Consider the following 19,040-nt stretch of genomic DNA (forward strand, 5'->3'; position numbering starts at 1 on the left):
TGGCTCAGATGGCGCTGGGGAGACGGATGGCTCAGATGGCGCTGGGGAGACGGATGGCTCAGATGGCGCTGTGGAGACGGATGGCTCAGATGGCGCTGGGGAGACGGATGGCTCTGGCCGGAATAGGCGCACTGTAGGCCTGGTGCGTGGTGCCGGAACTGGAGGCACCGGGCTAAGGACACGCACCTTCAGGCTAGTGCGGGGAGAAGGAACAGGGCATACTGGACCCTGGGGACGCACATTAGGCCTAGTGCGTGGTGCCGGAACTGGTGGTACCGGGCTGGGGACACGCATCTCAGGGCTAATGCGGGGAGCAGCAACAGGATGCACAGGACTCTGGAGACGCACAGGAGGCTTGGTGCGTGGTGCCGGAATTGGTGGTACCGGGCTGGAGACACGCACCATAGGACGAGTGCGTGGAGGAGGAACAGGGCTCTGGAGACACACTGGAAGCCTGGTGTAGGCAATGGTGGAACTGGACTGGGGCGGGGAGGTGGCGCCGGAAATACCGGACCGTGCAGGCGTTTTGGCTCTCTTGAGCATTGAGCCTGCCCAACCTTACCTGGTTGAATGCTCCCCGTTGCCCGACCAGTGCGGGGAGGTGGAATAGCCCGCACTGGGCTATGTAGGCGAACCGGGGACACCATGCGTAAGGCTGGTGGCATGTAAACCGGCCCGAGGACACGCACTGGTGGCCAGATATGTAGGGCCGGCTTCATGACATCCGGCTCAATACTCAATCTAGCCCTGCCAGTGCGGGGAGGTGGAATAACCCGCACCGGGCTATGCATACGTACAGGAGACACCGTGCGCTCTACTGCGTAACACGGTGTCTGCCCGTACTCTCACTCTCCACGGTATGTACAGGGAGTAGGCGCAGGTTTCCTACCTGACTTTGCCACTCTCCCTTTAAGCCCCCCCCCCCCCCCAAGAAATTTTTGGGGTTTTCTCACAGGCTTCCTACCGCTTTGTCGTGCTGCCTCCATACGCCGGTATCCCTCCTCGCACTGCGCCAGAGAATCCCAGGCGGGCTCCGGCACTCTCCCTGGGTTGATCGCCCACCTGTCGATCTCCTCCCACGTAGTGTAGCCCAGATACTTTTCCTGCCTCCGAGCTAGGCCGCCTCTCTGCTTTCGCTGCCTCCAGCTCAGCTTTGGGGCGGTTATATTCTCCTGGTTCTTCGCGGTCCAGAATTTCCTCCCATGTCCATGAATCCTTGATGCCTTGCTCCTGTTGCCGCTTTTCAAGCTGCTTGATCCCGCATTGGTGGGGAATTCTGTCAAGATCCTCAAAGGGACTGAGTGAGGACCAACATGCAGCGCGTGGAAAGTACATCTTCTTCATTAACGAAAGAAGACGAAAACGAAACAAACACTATACAAACTACAAAAACAACAAAACAGATGACCGTGAAGCTATACAAACAAAAGTGCTGACACTAAACACTCTGACGTAGACAATTCCCCACAAACAGCTAAAGCCTATGGTTGCCTTAAATATGGCTCCCAATCAGAGACAACAATAACCAGCGGTCTCTAATTGAGACCCAATTCAGGCAACCATAGACTTTCCTAGAACCTACACTCAACCATAGACACAGCTAGACACATTCACTCAACACAAACCCATACACTACACCCAACACCCCCTTTACCATATAACCACCCAAAACTGACAAAACACAAACATTCCCCATGTCACACCCTGACCTAACTAAAATAATAAAGAAAACAAAGAATACTAAGGCCAGGGCGTGACAGCTTCAGCAGTACGACTTCACAGTGGTGCACAGGGCAGTGGCACACCACTCCAAGTCCCGTTGGCCCTGTACTGCAGACGGGTGCCGCCACTGTGAGAGGGCCGTGAGAGAGAGCTGTGTGCAGTGGATAGGGTCTGTGCCACAGTCTGTCGGGCGAGCAGGCCTGTCTGCTGTGAGCTGCAGACTGCGCTGTGGGTGAATGGGGGCAGCAGCAGGGACAGAACACAGACCTACAGCCGGTGCAACAGTGGGTAGAAGCACAGCCAAGGCCACCATTGGAAGAGGTGGCAGCGCTCTCACTCGCGACAAAGGGTTGTGGTCAAAATAGCACAGACAGACAGAAAATACAGGTATAAATACTCCGGAAATAAGTGGGGAAGATGGGCAACACCTGGAGGGGGGTGGAGACAAGCACAGGGACAGGTGAAACAGATCAGGGTGTGACACATACTATAATTGCTGCAACCTTTTCTACAACTACAAATCACTTTCTGCGCGTGATAACTTTTTTTCAACGACTACAAATTGCTTTCTACTCGTGACAACTTTTTGTTTTTTTCTTGTAGTCAAATCCCTGCCAAAATCAGGTGACCTAAGCGCTTCCAAATATGGAGTTGCAGGTTTGCCATATCTCTCCTAGGTACAAATCTTTATGACTCTCATTTTACTTACTTGGAAATGACCTGCATATCTACAGTTTTAAAAACATTCTAATGCAATATATCGATTTACAAATACAAATCAAAAGGTGTTTGTTAGTGGATAGTGATTTACATTTGTGGAAAGTGATTTACATTTGTGGATTGGTGATTTACATTTGTGGATTGCCACTTATTTGTACAGATCGTGATACATGAACCAAAATGCATGCTGTGTGTTCACACTGTCTGTCTGACAGTGAGGTTATGATGTCATCACCTCATAGCATTGAGCACACCAGAATAACTTTTTTCATGTGCAGTGTACGGAAGAGCATATATGAGAAGTTATCAAAATCTTTTGACAGGTTACAAGCAAGTTACGATAAGACTGATTTGGTTTAAGCAGTTTATTTTTCTCAGACCTAACATGTTCCACTAGAAACATGATTCGAGGACACATTTTGTTGACTGGTATGTATTCTGTGTTTGAGCATTAGGCATTAATTTATTCAATTAATGTAAAGAGTGATAAAAGGTCTGTATTGTCACTTCAGACCTGACATCTCTTTGTTTTACAGTGATATGCACAGTAGCAGGCTTCAACATTTTCACAAAACCAGTAAAGTATTTTCCGAACGATGATAAACTATTTGGGCAAACTACTGTTCAGTCCAAAGCTGGGTAAGTCACTACGGCATCATCTGCTATATGTTATATCAAATTAATTTGTGTTCATGTCATATAGACCTACAGTACTGTATTACATCTAGATTATGTTCTCATTATCCATGTTCTCTTATGTAATTCAACAGGGTATTGGTTACATCACCAAATTCTAGACCCCAGAAAGTATTCAGTTGTGGTCTGGAAAAATGCACAGAAGTCAATATCTCAGGTAAACTATGCCACTCTTGCTAATACAAATTTCAGAAGTAGGTTCAGTTATTCTAGTACATTTCAGGGCTTGTTTTTGTTAACCATATGCTGAATCCAAGTCAACTTGTTTTGTAGCAAATGCAGGTGAAGGACTCCGACCCATCGTGGCAGTGACCAACAGTTTGACTGGATCAATAGAGCAGCACATGGTATTTATTCTACAAAAGTTTTCTACATTCATAGAGATGTTTATTTAGTATCTCTATTTAACCTGCTGTGTTGCCTTTTATTGAGTCATTTAATTTGCCATTCACAATAAGTCACTCATGAAAGTGTCATGAATTTTTATGACATTTGTCCATGATTTGTACATGATGACACAGTATATTGGCTGTATAACAAATAGTTATAGTAGTTCAAGACAACTAAGAGCTGTGTTGTATTTCATTTATGTGTATAAATGAGATGAGGAGTGAAGTATTAGAGGGGGGTGGGCTGCAGGTCAGAGTGGGTGCCATGGGAACTTGTACATCAGTAAATCACATAAGAGTAGCAGCAGAATCGTTGCCTAGTCAATTGTCTCTCAGCAAAGCCACAGCTTCCTCCTCTGTAGGCGTCAGACGCTAGTAACGTCTGCCTTTCACATGACTTCACTTTCAGCATGAAAAATGGGTCCCACTTTTCCGTTAACACTTTTTCCGATGTAACTGATTATTTTCATCTACTGTTAGATTGTTTTTGCTAGATGGACTCACAGAGAAGGACCACATCTCTGGTCGAAAACAATACATATTTGTCTGTAAGTCTAGCATAGAAATGCTTCCTCAAACTCTGTTGATAAGATTATTGAGAGTGTACTCTGACTGTGTCTGCTGCAGATATTAGTCGTGTTCTCACCATTAAGTGTCACTGTGGTCACATTCAGACAGACACTTGCATGCACGCAGGCATCCACATCCGCTTTTTGAGCACAAGGTGTAGGAAATACCATACACTGCCCTGGTACCTTACAGTGGCATCATATTTTTTATCTTCAAAGAAAGATGTTTGTCCAGCGAATTAAATAAAGTTCCAATCGTCTTTATCTTGGGCCCTATGTTGCCCCAGGAATTAAGAGGATTAAGTCAGTAAGCAAGTTATCTTGTACACTATCAAACTGATCGGGCCATAGAGTTATCCTACTCAACAGTATGCCATGTGGCCTGATGACTTGCTCTGCTCTCCTCTCACCAGGTCTGCCAACAGGTCAGGAAGAAGAAGAACATGAATGAGGATCTTAATGCAAACTGTACACTCCTGTCTGGCCTTCTGAAGCATGAGGTGTATTATCCTGCCACGTTAGGTAGGCATTCCTATGATACTGAACCAATGGACACAGCTGTTAAAAAGTTAGATCTCAGATGAACATAGGGAAATGTAGACTATGGAAACACACTGTACATCTGCGCCATATATGGAGTGTAAAGTTAGTAACAAATGTCTACATTTTCTGAATTTAAGTTGTAGATCAACTGGAAAGAAACATCTCCATCAATAACAACAATAACAACAACAATAACAACAACAACAACAACAACAACAGTGATGAGGATGATGAGAAGGATGGTGGGTCTACATTTATTACAAATACAGGGAAGTGATGTTCATGTTTGTTTTTTTGTTCATGTACAATATCGCTGTTTTGTTTTTAGATCCTGGGACTGAGATTGCATTTGTACTTGATGGATCTGGTAGCATTGAAAGCGAAGACTTTAAAAGGGCAAAAGATTTCATCACAACTGTGATGAAACATGTTTGGGAGAAATGTTTCAATGTAAGTATTGATCAACATTAATGCACACTTCAAAAAAAGATTTGGCCATAAAACTGTGCTTTCTCTTGAATTGGCATTAAATAAAATGAATGATAATGCTTTATTGTGATAACAAAATAAATATTTTTTTCTTTTTAGTGTGAATTTGCTGTTGTTCAGTATGGATCGAAAATCAGAACTGAACTCTCACTGAATGAGAAAGATGGGCCAAAAGCTATTGAAACGGTCAAAAACATTGAACAGATCGAAAACGCCACAATAACTGCTTCAGCTATTATCTATACAATGTAAGTACCATACTATTACCTATACAATGTAAGTACCATACTATTATCTATACAATGTAAGTACCATACTATTACCTATACAATGTAAGTACCATACTATTATCTATACAATGTAAGTACCATACTATTATCTATACAATGTAAGTACCATACTATTATCTATACAATGTAAGTACCATACTATTATCTATACAATGTAAGTACCATACTATTATCTATACAATGTAAGTACCATACTATTATCTATACAATGTAAGTACCATACTATTATCTATACAATGTAAGTACCATACTATTACCTATACAATGTAAGTACCATACTATTATCTATACAATGCAAGTACCATACTATTATCTATACAATGTAAGTGACATATTATTATCTATACAATGCAATTACCATACTATTATCTATACAATGCAAGTACCATACTATAGGCCCATATTTTATATAATTTAGATTGCAAATATCATTACATTGTTGAGATTTGATTACATTTGTATTTTCAGTGAACATGTTTTTGTTCCTGAGAATGGGTCTAAAGGGGACTCCAAGAAAATCATTATAGTGGTGTCAGATGGAGCAATATCCCTTTGGGATAAGAAACATTTGGAAAAAGCAAAGAACTTGCTTGAAACAGAAAATATCACCAGATTTGCTATTGGGGTGAGTTTTCTCATTTGTGTGTCTTTTAATTCATCTTCCTGACTAAAGTAACAGGTTTAATCGATTCAATGAAAAAGTTAGCTCATATTCTGGTATGTCAAGACGTAGATTTTCTCTGTACATTTATGAATCACAGGTTGGTAATAAAACCAAAATTGAAGAGCTGAAGATTATTAGCAACAGTGAGAGTAACCTGTTCTTGGTTGGTGACTATAAAGCCTTGGAGGGCATCCTCTCCAAGCTAGAGACCAGTATCATCAAAGGAATTGAAGGTAACACTAAAAGGCTGTAATTATCAGTGTAACCTTTACATTGTGTCCAATTATCGTCATATACTGTATGTGTGACAGGCACTGACAGACACTGACACACTGTAAGGTGCAATTTGCATCCTACTCCATTAGAAATATTATTTCTGACTCACTTTATAACAAAATGTTTGTGTTGCTCCGATTTATGAACCAGGAATCAAGCAGGGGGACGGCTTCCAATTTCAACTCGCCGAGGCTGGATTCAGTAATCACATTGCACTAGATGTAAATTGTTTGGTTTTCAACTTTTTTTTTACACACTGGTTTTCTAGTTGGTTTAAGGCCAAAGTCTGTAGTCTAACCATATATGAGATGCAGTTTGAGGATCATAATAGTATCTCTATCCATTCTCTATTTTTTATTGGCTTCTGGCTATAACATCCTTTCTCTCTTCCTAGGGGTCCTTACTGTTCGGTGCTGTGGGGGCCAATGACTGGAGTGGAGGAGTGATCTTAAAACACCCCAAGGAGAATAAGGTCACCTTCTTAAATGGGTCATCCTCAGAGCCAAGGTTCTCCTACTTAGGTAAGTTTAATTTGTCCACGACAGATTATGGGACATGCCATTTCACACACAAAGTTTCTGAAGGTTTTCGTTTTGTATTCCTCATCCTCATCCCGAGGCCATAACGGAAGGTCAGAGCTGCCAACTCTCACGCATTGGCCATGAGACACATACATTTGTCCATCTTCTCACGCCACACCTCTTATATCTCAAATATTGAAAACTACTGCATTTATTTTTCAAATTAGTCCATTAGATAGTCAACGTGTTACGTTTTCAACTGTGCTCCAAATCGTTTTGAAATCAGAGAATCTGCGCCTGCAATTTAACATCACGAGCAGAACCTCTATCATTGTCCTGTCTTGCCACAGCAGGAGAGAGAACGTTCTTCGCTGAGTTTATAAACAGTCAAAAGAGCAGCATGCTAGCGCTGTTTTATGAACAATGTTACTCCTGTCCCTATTGCAGAATGCAGCCTTTTGACAGCATGCACTAAAGTCGATTTATTCCTCACTAGTCCCCAGTATGTTTGGTAGGGTGACCTGATTTGTAACTCTGAAAATCATTTTGACAAACAGATTTTGAACCCAAAAGTGTAAGTTTGATTCTAGAGGGGGGACGATACATAATGATTTGGTTAGGGTGTAGGGACAGATTTATGTAATCTAACAGGAACACAACTGTTATTCCCCACACTCATTTTATTTTTCCACTTCTTCCAAATTTTGAAAGTGTAATCACATATTTGAAATCTGATATGCCTACTTGTATTTTTGCAGCCATTCATGGACAGTTTTGAATAGTCATAAAAATGAGCATGGGATATTAAATGCTCCAGGTATCAAATATAATTTTTTACATTTTAGTATTGTGCAGATGCTAGGTAGAAATGGTGAGGGGACTCTCAAAGCACCATATTTTGTCTATGTAAAGAAAGATGATGGTAGGGTAAAACTAACCTGTCTCACGACGGTCTAAACCAACCCACGTTCCCTATTAGTGGGTGAACAATCCAACGCTTGGTGAATTCTGCTTCACAATGATAGGCAAGGATCTACAACTAGTAGGCATAAACCATGTGAACATTTATATTCATTAGATTTTCCTTGAAGGTTGGGTGATTTTGCGAAATTAGCCCTATTTTAAAGTGAGAGTTGACTCAATCATAATTTGGTTACCCACTGCCATCAACCATTAATATTAACATTTCCTGTGCAGAGCCTTGGTGTAGTGAAAACACTCCCCAGCACGTGTCACATACAACTTTCCACCTGAGGACAGAGATCAGTCCCTGCTTCCAAGCTTCCCACTCTTTCTAGAATTTGTCTATCTCATTTCATTATCATCTGAATAAAGTGTCAAACCACCTAAAAAATATTAGCATACTTTAAATGAAATCCCCCAAAAATCGAAAAGTAACAAAGTCGTCGAATTTGGAGTGTTCATTTAATGTTCAAAGCATCCTGAATACACCTGACCTGTGGTTTTTATTGAAAAAAAATCCACCCTAGTCAGAGGCATAAGCCATGTCAAAATACGTAGAATTGCAGGAACTTAGCTATAAAACAGTACAATGTTCCTGGGGGAGGACTCTGTGCCCTTTCTTGGGGTTGTGCCAATGAAATTCACATAGCATATCTCACTCCAAGCTTTCTTCAAAAGTTGTCAGTCCTTCTTGAATGTATTCTGTTAACTTCTGTCTGTGTGTCCCAGGTTACAGTGTTGTGTCTGCCATGGGCCCCTCAGGGACTCTGTATATCTCAGGGGCCCCTCGTCACAGCCTGACTGGTGGGGTCTTTGTCTTTATTGCAACTTCACACAAACTGCAGGAAATACTACTGGGTGACCAGGTAGGTCTATGTGTATAACAGATATATTGTGAAATCTAAGAAATCTAAGAAATCAACTTGGAGAGGTACTGTATCCATCTTTGGTTCCACTGTTAATAGCACACAATCTGATGCTTACTGCCATCGTGTGGAGGTTACAAATAATAACCCAAATCTCCACTCTACAGGTGGGATCTTACTTTGGCTCTGTGCTATGTGCCCTGGACTTTGACGGGGACACTAAGACAGACTACCTGCTTGTAGGAGCACCGTACTTCCACCAGAGAGGAGAGGAGGGCAGAGTGAGCATCTTCAAGCTAAACCAGGTCAGTAGAAATGCACTCATAAAATTGTATTTCGGTGCTCATAACTGTACTTTTCTGATGGTTGTGAGGGTTGTGTCCCAGGCCCAGGGTAAGTTTGATAAGGAGTCCTGGGAGTGGCATGGGCTGGACAGCTACATCTATGCCAGATTCGGTTCGGCCATCTCTTCTGTTGGAGACCTGGACGGAAACGGATACAATGACGTGGCAGTTGGAGCTCCTCTGGAGGAAGATGAGATATGTGGCTGTTCTGGAAGCATCTATATCTATAACGGAGTCCAAGAAGGACTTCAGAGGGACCACTCTCAGGTGATTTAGTAGAAGTCTAGCTTGCTGACAAAGAGCCTCTTGCTATGATTCTGATGCCTGCAGTGAAAGGACTTTATACAGAACCCAAACATAACATCACACATTGTGTTGTTCTTGTTCTTACTTCTAGAGAATTAAAGCTGCAGAGTTTGAGATGAAACTCCGCCACTTTGGCCAGTCTGTGAGTGCATTCTCTGACAAAAAAAGTGCTGACGGGAGGAGACAGCTTTACATCAGTATCGGGAGCCAAGGCACTGTCACTGTCCTGAAGTGAGTATAGACAGCAGGAATATATGTCCAGGAAGTCCTGTACTGTATATGTCCACCACAGATGTGAATACTGTTTAATTTAGTAGAATGCTCTTTAAAAAAAAAAGGTGCTACCTAGAACCCCTAAGGGTCCTTCGGCTGTCCCCGTATGAATCGCTTTACGGTTCTAGGTAGCAGCTTGTTTAAAGAGTGTATGCGCTGTTCATTTACTGAATAATCTCAAAACTCTGAATTTCTACCAGAACAATCCCTGTCATCGTGTTTAAACCCAAGCTGACAATGAAGCCTAACACCATCCCCACATCCGCGCAGACAAACTCAAAAACCAAGATGGAGCACGTCACCCTGGCCATCTGCTTCCAAGCACAAAGAGGAAATATTGGCCGTATGTACAGTACAGTTCTCATCACCCATCGTCTCAGTTGATATAAACTAGAAAATGTGGATGTATTTGCTGAGAACTACCTAATCACTTATTGTGTTCCATGATTTGCTTGTTTTTCAGCTGGTGAAGAACTTCCCATATCTTACAACATAGATCTGGATGCAGGGCAAAACAAAAAGCGCCTGTCTTTTGAGGACAAAGCAAATGGGGAAGGCATCTTCATTATACTTTATGATACAAACTGCCTTACCCCCATCAAACTGTTTTTTACGGTAGGTTTCTGAGGTGTCTACATCCATTACAAATATTATCTTTAAATCTCTATTTTAAAGTATGAACAGTCTCCAGTAAGACTTACTGATGAAACTTAATCACACGAGAGAGAGGGATAGACACATGTCGTTTTTTCTCTCTTTCAGGGTTGCTATGACTGCTTCTCACCGATAGAGATCAAGCTAAACTTCAAGTTGAATACCACTGAACCACCTCTCCGCATTCTGGATTTCTGTACTCCCACAGAGTTCACAGAAAAAGTGAGCATTTGGTAGCCTACTCAACAAAGTTGTGAAAAACTGTTCAAGAGTCATTTTTTATTATAATAATTATTATGCTATCGTATGTGCTGTCAATTGAAATCTTCAGATTCAATTTGAGAGGGAGTGTGAGGTGAAAGACAAATGCAGGGAAAACATATCCCTATCTGATTCAAGGCTGAGGTAAATTAGTTTTCAATCACAATGCCATTATTTTTTTATATCGTGTCTTCTCCTGTCTACAAACATCTTTAACAAGGTGGAAATAATAAGTCATTGATTTTATACCCAAACAGATGATTTATTGTCCTTTTTATCCTGTCATTTGTGTAACAGCAAGAATATGGTCATAATCGGAACGACCCAGAACTTGATGATTGACTTTAATCTGACCAACGTTGGGGATAGTGCCTACATGACAACACTTGTTCTGGCATATCCCAACATGCTCCTTTTTAACAAGTTCACAATGGTAATTTCTCCTCACTGAAACAAAAATCAATTTGTTGAGTCCTTAGAACAAGATTTGAGGTTGGAAATATTAGGTCAGCTTTCTTGCATTGACTGACAAAGGAGTCAGCAACTGACTGACTATTGTTCATTCACAGAAAATGGAAGGGTCTGTTTGTGAGAACCAAGTTAAAGAGAATATTTCTTATTTGAAGTGTCGTCTCTTACATCCAGTCTTCAAGAAAAATACCCAGGTACATATACCCACCATGACTTCACTAATACAGCCTAGTGGCATTGCTCAAGCTAAATGTCTCCCATCAAATCGAAATGTCCTTTTTCTCTGACCTGTCAACATGTTTCTTTTTTATTTTGATACCCTAGGTACATTTCTCCATCTCCTGGCAGCTTGTGAACAAGAAATCAGAGATGCGAGAGGCTGAGATCACAGCAAACCTAACGTGGTTTGAAACTTTCCATACTGATACTTCTTAAATGATCTTCGGTTTGAGTAAAAATGTAGCATTTTACTATTTTATTTCAATGAAGTTGTCTACATTTGTCCTTCCTATCATTGTTTTTAGTGAGAATGGTGGCACCCAGGTTTTGGATTTTAAGACGTACCACTTTGGAATAAAGAATGCTTTAAAGATCCAACTGACTGGGTGAGTTAAGACTGAAAGATAGTAAGAGAGGTGTCACGTTCCTGACCTGTTTTCTGTTGTTTTGTATGTGTTTAGTTGGTCAGGACGTGAGCTGGGTGGGAATTCTATGTTGTGTGTCTAGTTTGTCTGTTTCTATGTCAGCCTAGTGTGGGTTCTCAATCAGAGACAGATGGTAGTCGTTGTCTCTGATTGAGACTCATATATAGGAGGCTTGTTTTGTGTTGGGATTTTGTGGGTGTTTGTTACCTGTCTCTGTGTTTGTGTTCTGCACCAGATAGGTCTGTATCGGTTTTGCACATTTGTTATTTTGTAGGTTGTTTGTAGTGTTTCACTTGTGTTTGTATTAAACATGTTTAACACTAGCCGCGCTGCATTTTGGTCCTCTCCTTCACCCCTGGAAGAAAACCTTTACAGAAACACCCACCAAACCCGGACTAAGCAGCGTGGCAACGGGCAGCAGCAACAGCAGCAGCAGTACAAGGAGGAATGGACATGGGAGGAGATTCTGGACGGAGAAGGACCCTGGGCAGAGCCAGAGGAGTGTCGCCGTCCCAAAGCGGAGCTGGATGCATCAAAAGCGGAGAGGCGGCATTATGAGGCGCTTGCAAGGCAGAGTGGCTGGAAACCCGAGAGGCTCACCCAAAAATTTCTTGGGGGGGGCTAAAGGGGAGTGTGGCGAAGCCGGGTTGGATACCTGAGCCAACTCCCCGGGCTTACCGTGGAGTGGGAGGGCGTCGTACTGGTCAGACACCGTGTTATGCGGTAAAGCGCACGGTGTCCCCAGTACGCGTGCTTAGCCCAGTGCGGGCTATTCCACCTTGCCGCACTGGGAGGGCTAGGTTGGGCATCGAGCTGGATGTCATGAAGCCGGCCCAACGTATCAGGCCTCCAGTACGTCTCCTCGGGCCGGCGTACATGGCACCAGCCTTACAGGTGGTGTCCCCGGTTCGCCTGCATAGCCCAGTGCGGGCTATTCCACCTCGCCGCACTGGCAGGGCTACGGGGACCATTCAACCTGGTAAGGTTGGAGAGGCTCGGTGCTCAAGAGCGCGTGTCCTCCTTCACGGTCCGGTATATCCGGCGCCACCTTCCCGCCCCAGCCCAGTACCACCAGTGCCTACACCACGCACCAGGCTTCCAGTGCATCTCCAGAGCCCTGTTCCTCCTCCCCGCACTCGCCCTGAGGTGCGTGCCCTCAGCCCGGTACCTCCAGTTCCAGCACCACGCATCAGGCCTATAGTGCGTCTCAGCCGGCCAGAGTCTGCCGTCTGCCCAGCGGTGCCTGAACTGCCCGTCTGCCCAGCGGTGCCTGAACTGCCCGTCTGCCCAGCGGTGCCTGAACTGCCCGTCTGCCCAGCGGTGCCTGAACTGCCCGTCTGCCCAACGCCGTCTGAGCCATCCGTCTGCCCAGCGCCGTCTGAGCCATCCGTCTGCCCAGCGCCGTCTGAGCCATCCGTCTGCCCAGCGCCGTCTGAGCCATCCGTCTGCCCAGCGCCGTCTGAGCCATCCGTCTGCCCAGCGCCGTCTGAGCCATCCGTCTGCCCAGCGCCGTCTGAGCCATCCGTCTGCCCAGCGCCGTCTGAGCCATCCGTCTGCCCAGCGCCGTCTGAGCCATCCGTCTGCCCAGCGCCGTCTGAGCCATCCGTCTGCCCAGCGCCGTCTGAGCCATCCGTCTGCCCAGCGCCGTCTGAGCCATCCGTCTGCCCAGCGCCGTCTGAGCCATCCGTCTGCCCAGCGCCGTCTGAGCCATCCGTCTGCCCAGCGCCGTCTGAGCCATCCGTCTGCCCAGCGCCGTCTGAGCCATCCGTCTGCCCAGCGCCGTCTGAGCCATCCGTTTGCCCAGCGCCGTCTGAGCCATCCGTTTGCCCAGCGCCGTCTGAGCCATCCGTTTGCCCAGCGCCGTCTGAGTCATCCGTTTGCCACGAGCCATTAGAGCCGCCCGTCTGTCCCGAGCCATTAGAGCCGTCCGTCAGTCAGGAGCCGCTAGAGCCGCCAGCCAGTCAGGAGCCGCCAGAGCCGCCAGCCAGTCAGGAGCCGCCAGAGCCGCCAGCCAGTCAGGAGCCGCCAGAGCCGCCAGCCAGTCAGGAGCCGCCAGAGCCGCCAGCCAGTCAGGAGCCGCCAGAGCCGCCCGCCAGTCAGGAGCCGCCAGAGCCGCCAGCCAGTCAGGAGCCGCCAGAGCCGCCAGCCAGTCAGGAGCCGCCAGCCAGTCAGGAGCCGCCAGAGCCGCCAGCCAGTCAGGAGCCGCCAGAGCCGCCAGCCAGTCAGGAGCCGCCAGAGACGCCAGCCAGTCATGAGCTGCCCTCCAGTCATGAGCTGCCCTCCAGTCATGAGCTGCCCTCCAGTCATGAGCTGCCCTGCAGTCATGAGCTGCCCTCCAGTCATGAGCTGCCCTCCAGTCATGAGCTGCCCTCCAGTCATGAGCTGCCCTCCAGTCATGAGCTGCCCTCCAGTCATGAGCTGCCCTCCAGTCATGAGCTGCCACTCAGTCATGAGCTGCCACTCAGTCATGAGCTGCCACTCAGTCATGAGCTGCCACTCAGTCATGAGCTGCCACTCAGTCATGAGCTGCCACTCAGTCATGAGCTGCCACTCAGTCATGAGCTGCCACTCAGTCATGAGCTGCCACTCAGTCCGGAGCTGCCACTAGTCCGGAGTTGTCCCTCTGTCCTGAGCTACCTCTCTGTCCTGGGCTACCTCTTTGTCCTGAACTACCTCTCTGTCCTGAGTTGTCTCCTCTATTGTAGAGGGGAGTTGGTGAAGGTTCCTGGACCATGGTCGGGGGCGAGGGTCGCCACTCAAGGGACGCTAAGGAGGTGAACAAAGACAATGGTGGAGTGGTGCCCTCGTCCACCGCCGGAGCCGCCACCACGGACAGATGCCCACCCAGACCCTCCCCTTGAGTTTTAGGGGTGCGCCCGGAGTTCGCACCTTGAGGGGGGGGTTCTGTCACGTTCCTGACCTGTTTTCTGTTGTTTTGTATGTGTTTAGTTGGTCAGGACGTGAGCTGGGTGGGAATTCTATGTTGTGTGTCTAGTTTGTCTGTTTCTATGTCAGACTAGTGTGGGTTCTCAATCAGAGACAGATGGTAGTCGTTGTCTCTGATTGAGACTCATATATAGGAGGCTTGTTTTGTGTTGGGATTTTGTGGGTGTTTGTTACCTGTCTCTGTGTTTGTGTTCTGCACCAGATAGGTCTGTATCGGTTTTGCACATTTGTTATTTTGTAGGTTGTTTGTAGTGTTTCACTTGTGTTTGTATTAAACATGTTTAACACTAGCCGCAATGCAAAGAATGTCTTTATAAATCCTACTTAATGCTGTTGAATGCTTGATTTCAATTCCCTTCAATTCATCTTTATTTTTCTGCTACCTTGTTGTTTACAGGGAGGCCACACCGAACATTGTAAAATTCACGGACCAAACCATTGAGAAGTTAGACCTGACATTTAAGTTTCAGGTATGCTTGCTATGTTTTTCCGCATGTTTTCATCTTTCTATAATGTGTTCAAATTAAATTGATTTATAAAGCCCTTTTTACATCAGCCGATGTCACAAAGTGCTATACAGAAACCCAGCCTAAAACCCCAAAGAGCAAGCAATGCGTGTGTAGAAGCAGAGTGGCTAGGAAAAACTCCCTAGGAAGAAACCTAGAGAGGAACAAGGCTCTGAGGGGTGGCCAGTCCTCTTCTGGCTGAGATTTATAAGAGTACATGGCCATTAAGGCCAGATCGTTCTTCAAGATGTTCAAACGTTCATAGATGACCAGCAGGTTCAAATAATAATCACAGTGGTTGTAGAGGGTGCAATAGGTCAGCACCTCAGGAGTAAATGTCAGTTGGCTTTTCACAGCCAAGCAATGAGAGATCGAGAGAGAGGTCGAGAGAGGTCGAGGTCGAGTCAATCAGTCAGTACGGGACAAGACAAAAACGTACGGTGAACAGGTCAGGGTTCCATACCCGCCGGCAGAATAGTTCAAACTGGAGCAGCAGCATGACCAGGTGGACTGGGGACAGCCAGGAGTCATCAGGCCAGGTAGTCCTGAGGCATGGTCATAGGACTCAGGTCCCCTGGGAGAGGAGGGAGAGAGAGAATTAGAGGGAGCATACTTAAATTCACACAGGACACCAGATAAGACAGAATTACACCAGATATAACAGACTGACTCTAGCCCCCCGGCACATAGACTATTGCTGCATAGATAATGGAGGCTGAGATGGGGGAGGGTGCAACCAGGCAGGATATAACCATACCCATTTTGCCAAAGCACAGCCACCACACCACTAGAGTGATATCAACAGACCACCAACTTACTGAATATAGCCCACAAAGATCTCCTCCACCGCACAAGCTTGAGGGGGCGCAAAACCGGACAGGAAGATCACTTCAGTGACTCAACCCACTGAAGTGACGCACCGTCCTAGGGACGGCATAGAAGAGCACTAGAAAGCCAGTGACTCAGCCTCCGTAATAGGGTTAGAGACAGAGAATCCCAGTGGAGAGAGGGGAGCCGGCCAGGCAGAGACAGCAAGTGGTTCATCCACCAAGTGCCTTGCCATTCACCTTCGCACCCCTGGGCCAGACTATACTCAATCATAGGACCTACTGAAGAGACGAGTCTTCAGTAAAGACTTAAAATGTTGAGACCGATTCTGCATCTCTCACATGGATTGGCAGACCATTCCATAAAAATGGAGCTCTATAGGAGAAAGCTGTGCCTCTAGGGACAATAAGGAGGCCTACGTCTTGTGACCGTAGCGTGCGTGTAGGTATGTACGACAGGACCAAATCGGAAACATAGGTAGGAGCAAGTACATGCAATGCTTTGTAGGTTTACAGTAAAACATTGAAATCAGCCCTAGCCTTAACAGGAAGCCAGTGTAGAGAGGCTAGCACTGGAGTAATATGTACACATATGTTGGTTCTAGTCAAGATTCTAGCAGCCGTGTTTAGCACTAACTGAAGTTTATTCAGTGCTTTATCGGGGTAGCCGGAGAGTAGAGCATTGCAGTAGTCTAATATAGAAGTGACAAAAGCATGACAAAAGCATGTTTGCGTCTTTAATGTGCTTGCTGAAAGCAAGACCACTCTAGAATTGTACGTACATATTACTATTCCGCCCACTCTAGTGTTTAAACCACCTATAAGCTATCGAGACCAAACAAACTTTAGAATGTCCAGACTGTTCCAACTTAACTCAAATAATTGTTTATGCTATTTATACCTATGTATCATAACCACGTTTGCATAAATTAGCATAAATCATCATGAATTTGGTGTCAACCACAAGAACACAGTGACACTTCAAATGCTACTGCTCGTTAACCATTTCAAATAAAAACATAAAAAACAAACATTTTCAAAACGTTATAAACGATAACAATTCAAATTAGATCAAATTAGCATAAAATAACCCACCAACAACAATAGTAACTGTTGAACAGTTCAAGCTAGAGACACCAAACCAACTTTCACATGTTCAGGTTGTCCTATCCTATCAATCAAATGATCCTTCAAGACAAGCTAGCAAGCACACACATTTTCTTCAGGAGTTCTATAATGTGTATGTTTGCATCTTTCTATAAATATTTTCTCCCTTCCAGCTTCACGGTGAGAACGAACACAATGCAATTATACGCGTTAACATTACAATAACAGTACAGGCACGTTACACCACAATTACAATCAAGAGTATTACACCTAAGGTATGTTAAAAACATCCAGATATTTCTATTGTTCTAATATTTGGTACCCAGTATTCGGTCCCTGACATAATCATTTGGTTTGGATTCCAGGGGAGATGTGGAAATCCAGAAGTAAAAGTGAGTTCCATCCTTTCTCATTACACCTATAATATAAAATGATTAATGAAATTAAAATATTATGCAGCATATTTGTCTTAATTTGTCAGCAAGAAATGACAAATAAGAAATATATTAGCCAAAATAACTTGTATCTACAATGGTTAAATGTCACTATTTTGACATAATGAGAACATGTTGCCTTTTGAGTAGTAAATATGTGTTCTTCCTCCAGGCCTCCGCGGAGTATCTCATTCAGTGTTCAGTGACAGATTTACAGGAAATCACGGTTGAGGCTGAGGCTTCAATCAGAGAAGTTCAGGTTGGTAGATGCACCTTTATTGACCTCCTCTGCAATATAGAGATGAAGATCCTTACACATTTTATGATTTTTATGGTCAAAATGCTTTGTTGTGACCATCCATCATCAATCATCAATCATTACAGGGTAAATCAGAGAAGATTACAGCTAAAGCCACTCTGGGATTTGATGAAGATCGATTCAAAGCACTGGAATTGAGATCGATGGAATCAGTGGGTTAAACGTTCAATAATAGAGATGTCAGATTTAAATAATTTAATAGAATAGTTGAAAATGTGTATTTATTAATTTCCATACAATATTGGAAAAGTTTAACGATCTTGTTCTGTCTGCTCTGCTTTGTGGTTCTGCTTCCTAGGTGGAGGTGATGATTATCAAACTGGCAGTGGAGAAATCATTGCCCGTCATCATCGGAGGCTCCATTGGAGGCTTTCTATTTCTAGCGATAATCATTGTCATACTCGTTAAGGTAATAATGAGTGTTTTTGATGTTTTTGTACATCGAATACATGTTCAACTACTTCTGATTGGGCTTGATTGAGCATACATGAACCAATAAAATAATCGTAGAAGAGCAAACCCTGCCAATCTGGCACTCAAGACAGGCTAAATCAAACACTAAAACTACTTGAAAGATTTCAATTTAAACCCAGGTCTGACTGCCTTGTGTGTACAGTACATTATTTCGGTTAAAGTATCAAGGCATCATTATTCTAATCCTTCCTTTTCGAACTTGCAGTGTGGCTTTTTCAAACGACGCCATCAAAAGGATATAGCAATGGATGCTGAGTGATGCTCTGTCACTGGTAAGATTAGTGCTAAATGCTAAATTAGCCTTTTGAAAGCTGGAGCCTTGTGTAACTTGGGGAATTTTCCAACTGCACGCTGGATCTGCATGGTGTTCCACTGAACTTTAGCCTTAGCAGCCAAAATGCACATAAGAAATTTGCATTGTTGTGTTTGTTTTTAAAGTATTCTATATGGTAAGGTTTCCTATAAAATATTACTCATATTTCTACTATACATTTATGTTTACCTTGGTGTAAATTGCCTCAACGATTTTGTTTTAAAATGTTTGCTCTAAAGAACTAAATACAAAGATTAAATTAAAAATATTATCTTGAAAGCAAAACATGATTTTCCTGTTATAAATCTCAACATGCTTTGTAAAAATGTTAAATAAAGTCTCAGCTGCTGTTAAAGTGTATTTTTTTATTTTGCGATTGATGAGTGAGAACATAGAGCAAGGCTTTTCTTCACTATATTCAAAACGGAAATAATAACCTAGACCTGTGACCTT

At 44.3% G+C, this 19,040-nt stretch overlaps 1 protein-coding gene across 1 annotated transcript; it reads left to right on the plus strand.

The window, feature by feature from the left end:
• Nucleotides 1-2,690: 2,690 nt before the first annotated feature.
• Nucleotides 2,691-18,942, plus strand: itgae.2 (integrin, alpha E, tandem duplicate 2). Its single transcript, XM_055895737.1, has 31 exons — nt 2,691-2,871; nt 2,979-3,081; nt 3,213-3,295; nt 3,412-3,485; nt 4,510-4,618; nt 4,777-4,881; nt 4,968-5,089; nt 5,228-5,376; nt 5,887-6,043; nt 6,180-6,315; nt 6,509-6,579; nt 6,753-6,879; nt 8,572-8,708; nt 8,876-9,013; nt 9,095-9,319; nt 9,450-9,589; nt 9,832-9,974; nt 10,095-10,246; nt 10,394-10,507; nt 10,617-10,690; nt 10,844-10,979; nt 11,116-11,211; nt 11,342-11,421; nt 11,542-11,622; nt 15,005-15,077; nt 17,221-17,322; nt 17,413-17,439; nt 17,654-17,740; nt 17,866-17,952; nt 18,099-18,209; nt 18,480-18,942. The coding sequence occupies exons 1-31, from the start codon at nt 2,844-2,846 to the stop codon at nt 18,531-18,533; spliced, it is 3,321 nt and encodes a 1,106-aa protein (XP_055751712.1). The 5' UTR covers nt 2,691-2,843; the 3' UTR covers nt 18,534-18,942.
• Nucleotides 18,943-19,040: the final 98 nt, after the last annotated feature.

The sequence above is a fragment of the Salvelinus fontinalis genome, chromosome 33 (assembly GCF_029448725.1).
Source record: "Salvelinus fontinalis isolate EN_2023a chromosome 33, ASM2944872v1, whole genome shotgun sequence".
NCBI lineage: Eukaryota > Metazoa > Chordata > Actinopteri > Salmoniformes > Salmonidae > Salvelinus > Salvelinus fontinalis.

Excerpts from the sequence above, each read along its gene's own strand:
- itgae.2 (XM_055895737.1), top strand. The coding sequence starts at position 2,844 with ATGATTCGAGGACACATTTTGTTGACTG. Across the intron at positions 5,377-5,886 it reads TCAGCTATTATCTATACAAT|TGAACATGTTTTTGTTCCTG; the intron begins GTAAGTACCATA and ends TTGTATTTTCAG. Across the intron at positions 9,590-9,831 it reads GGCACTGTCACTGTCCTGAA|AACAATCCCTGTCATCGTGT; the intron begins GTGAGTATAGAC and ends AATTTCTACCAG.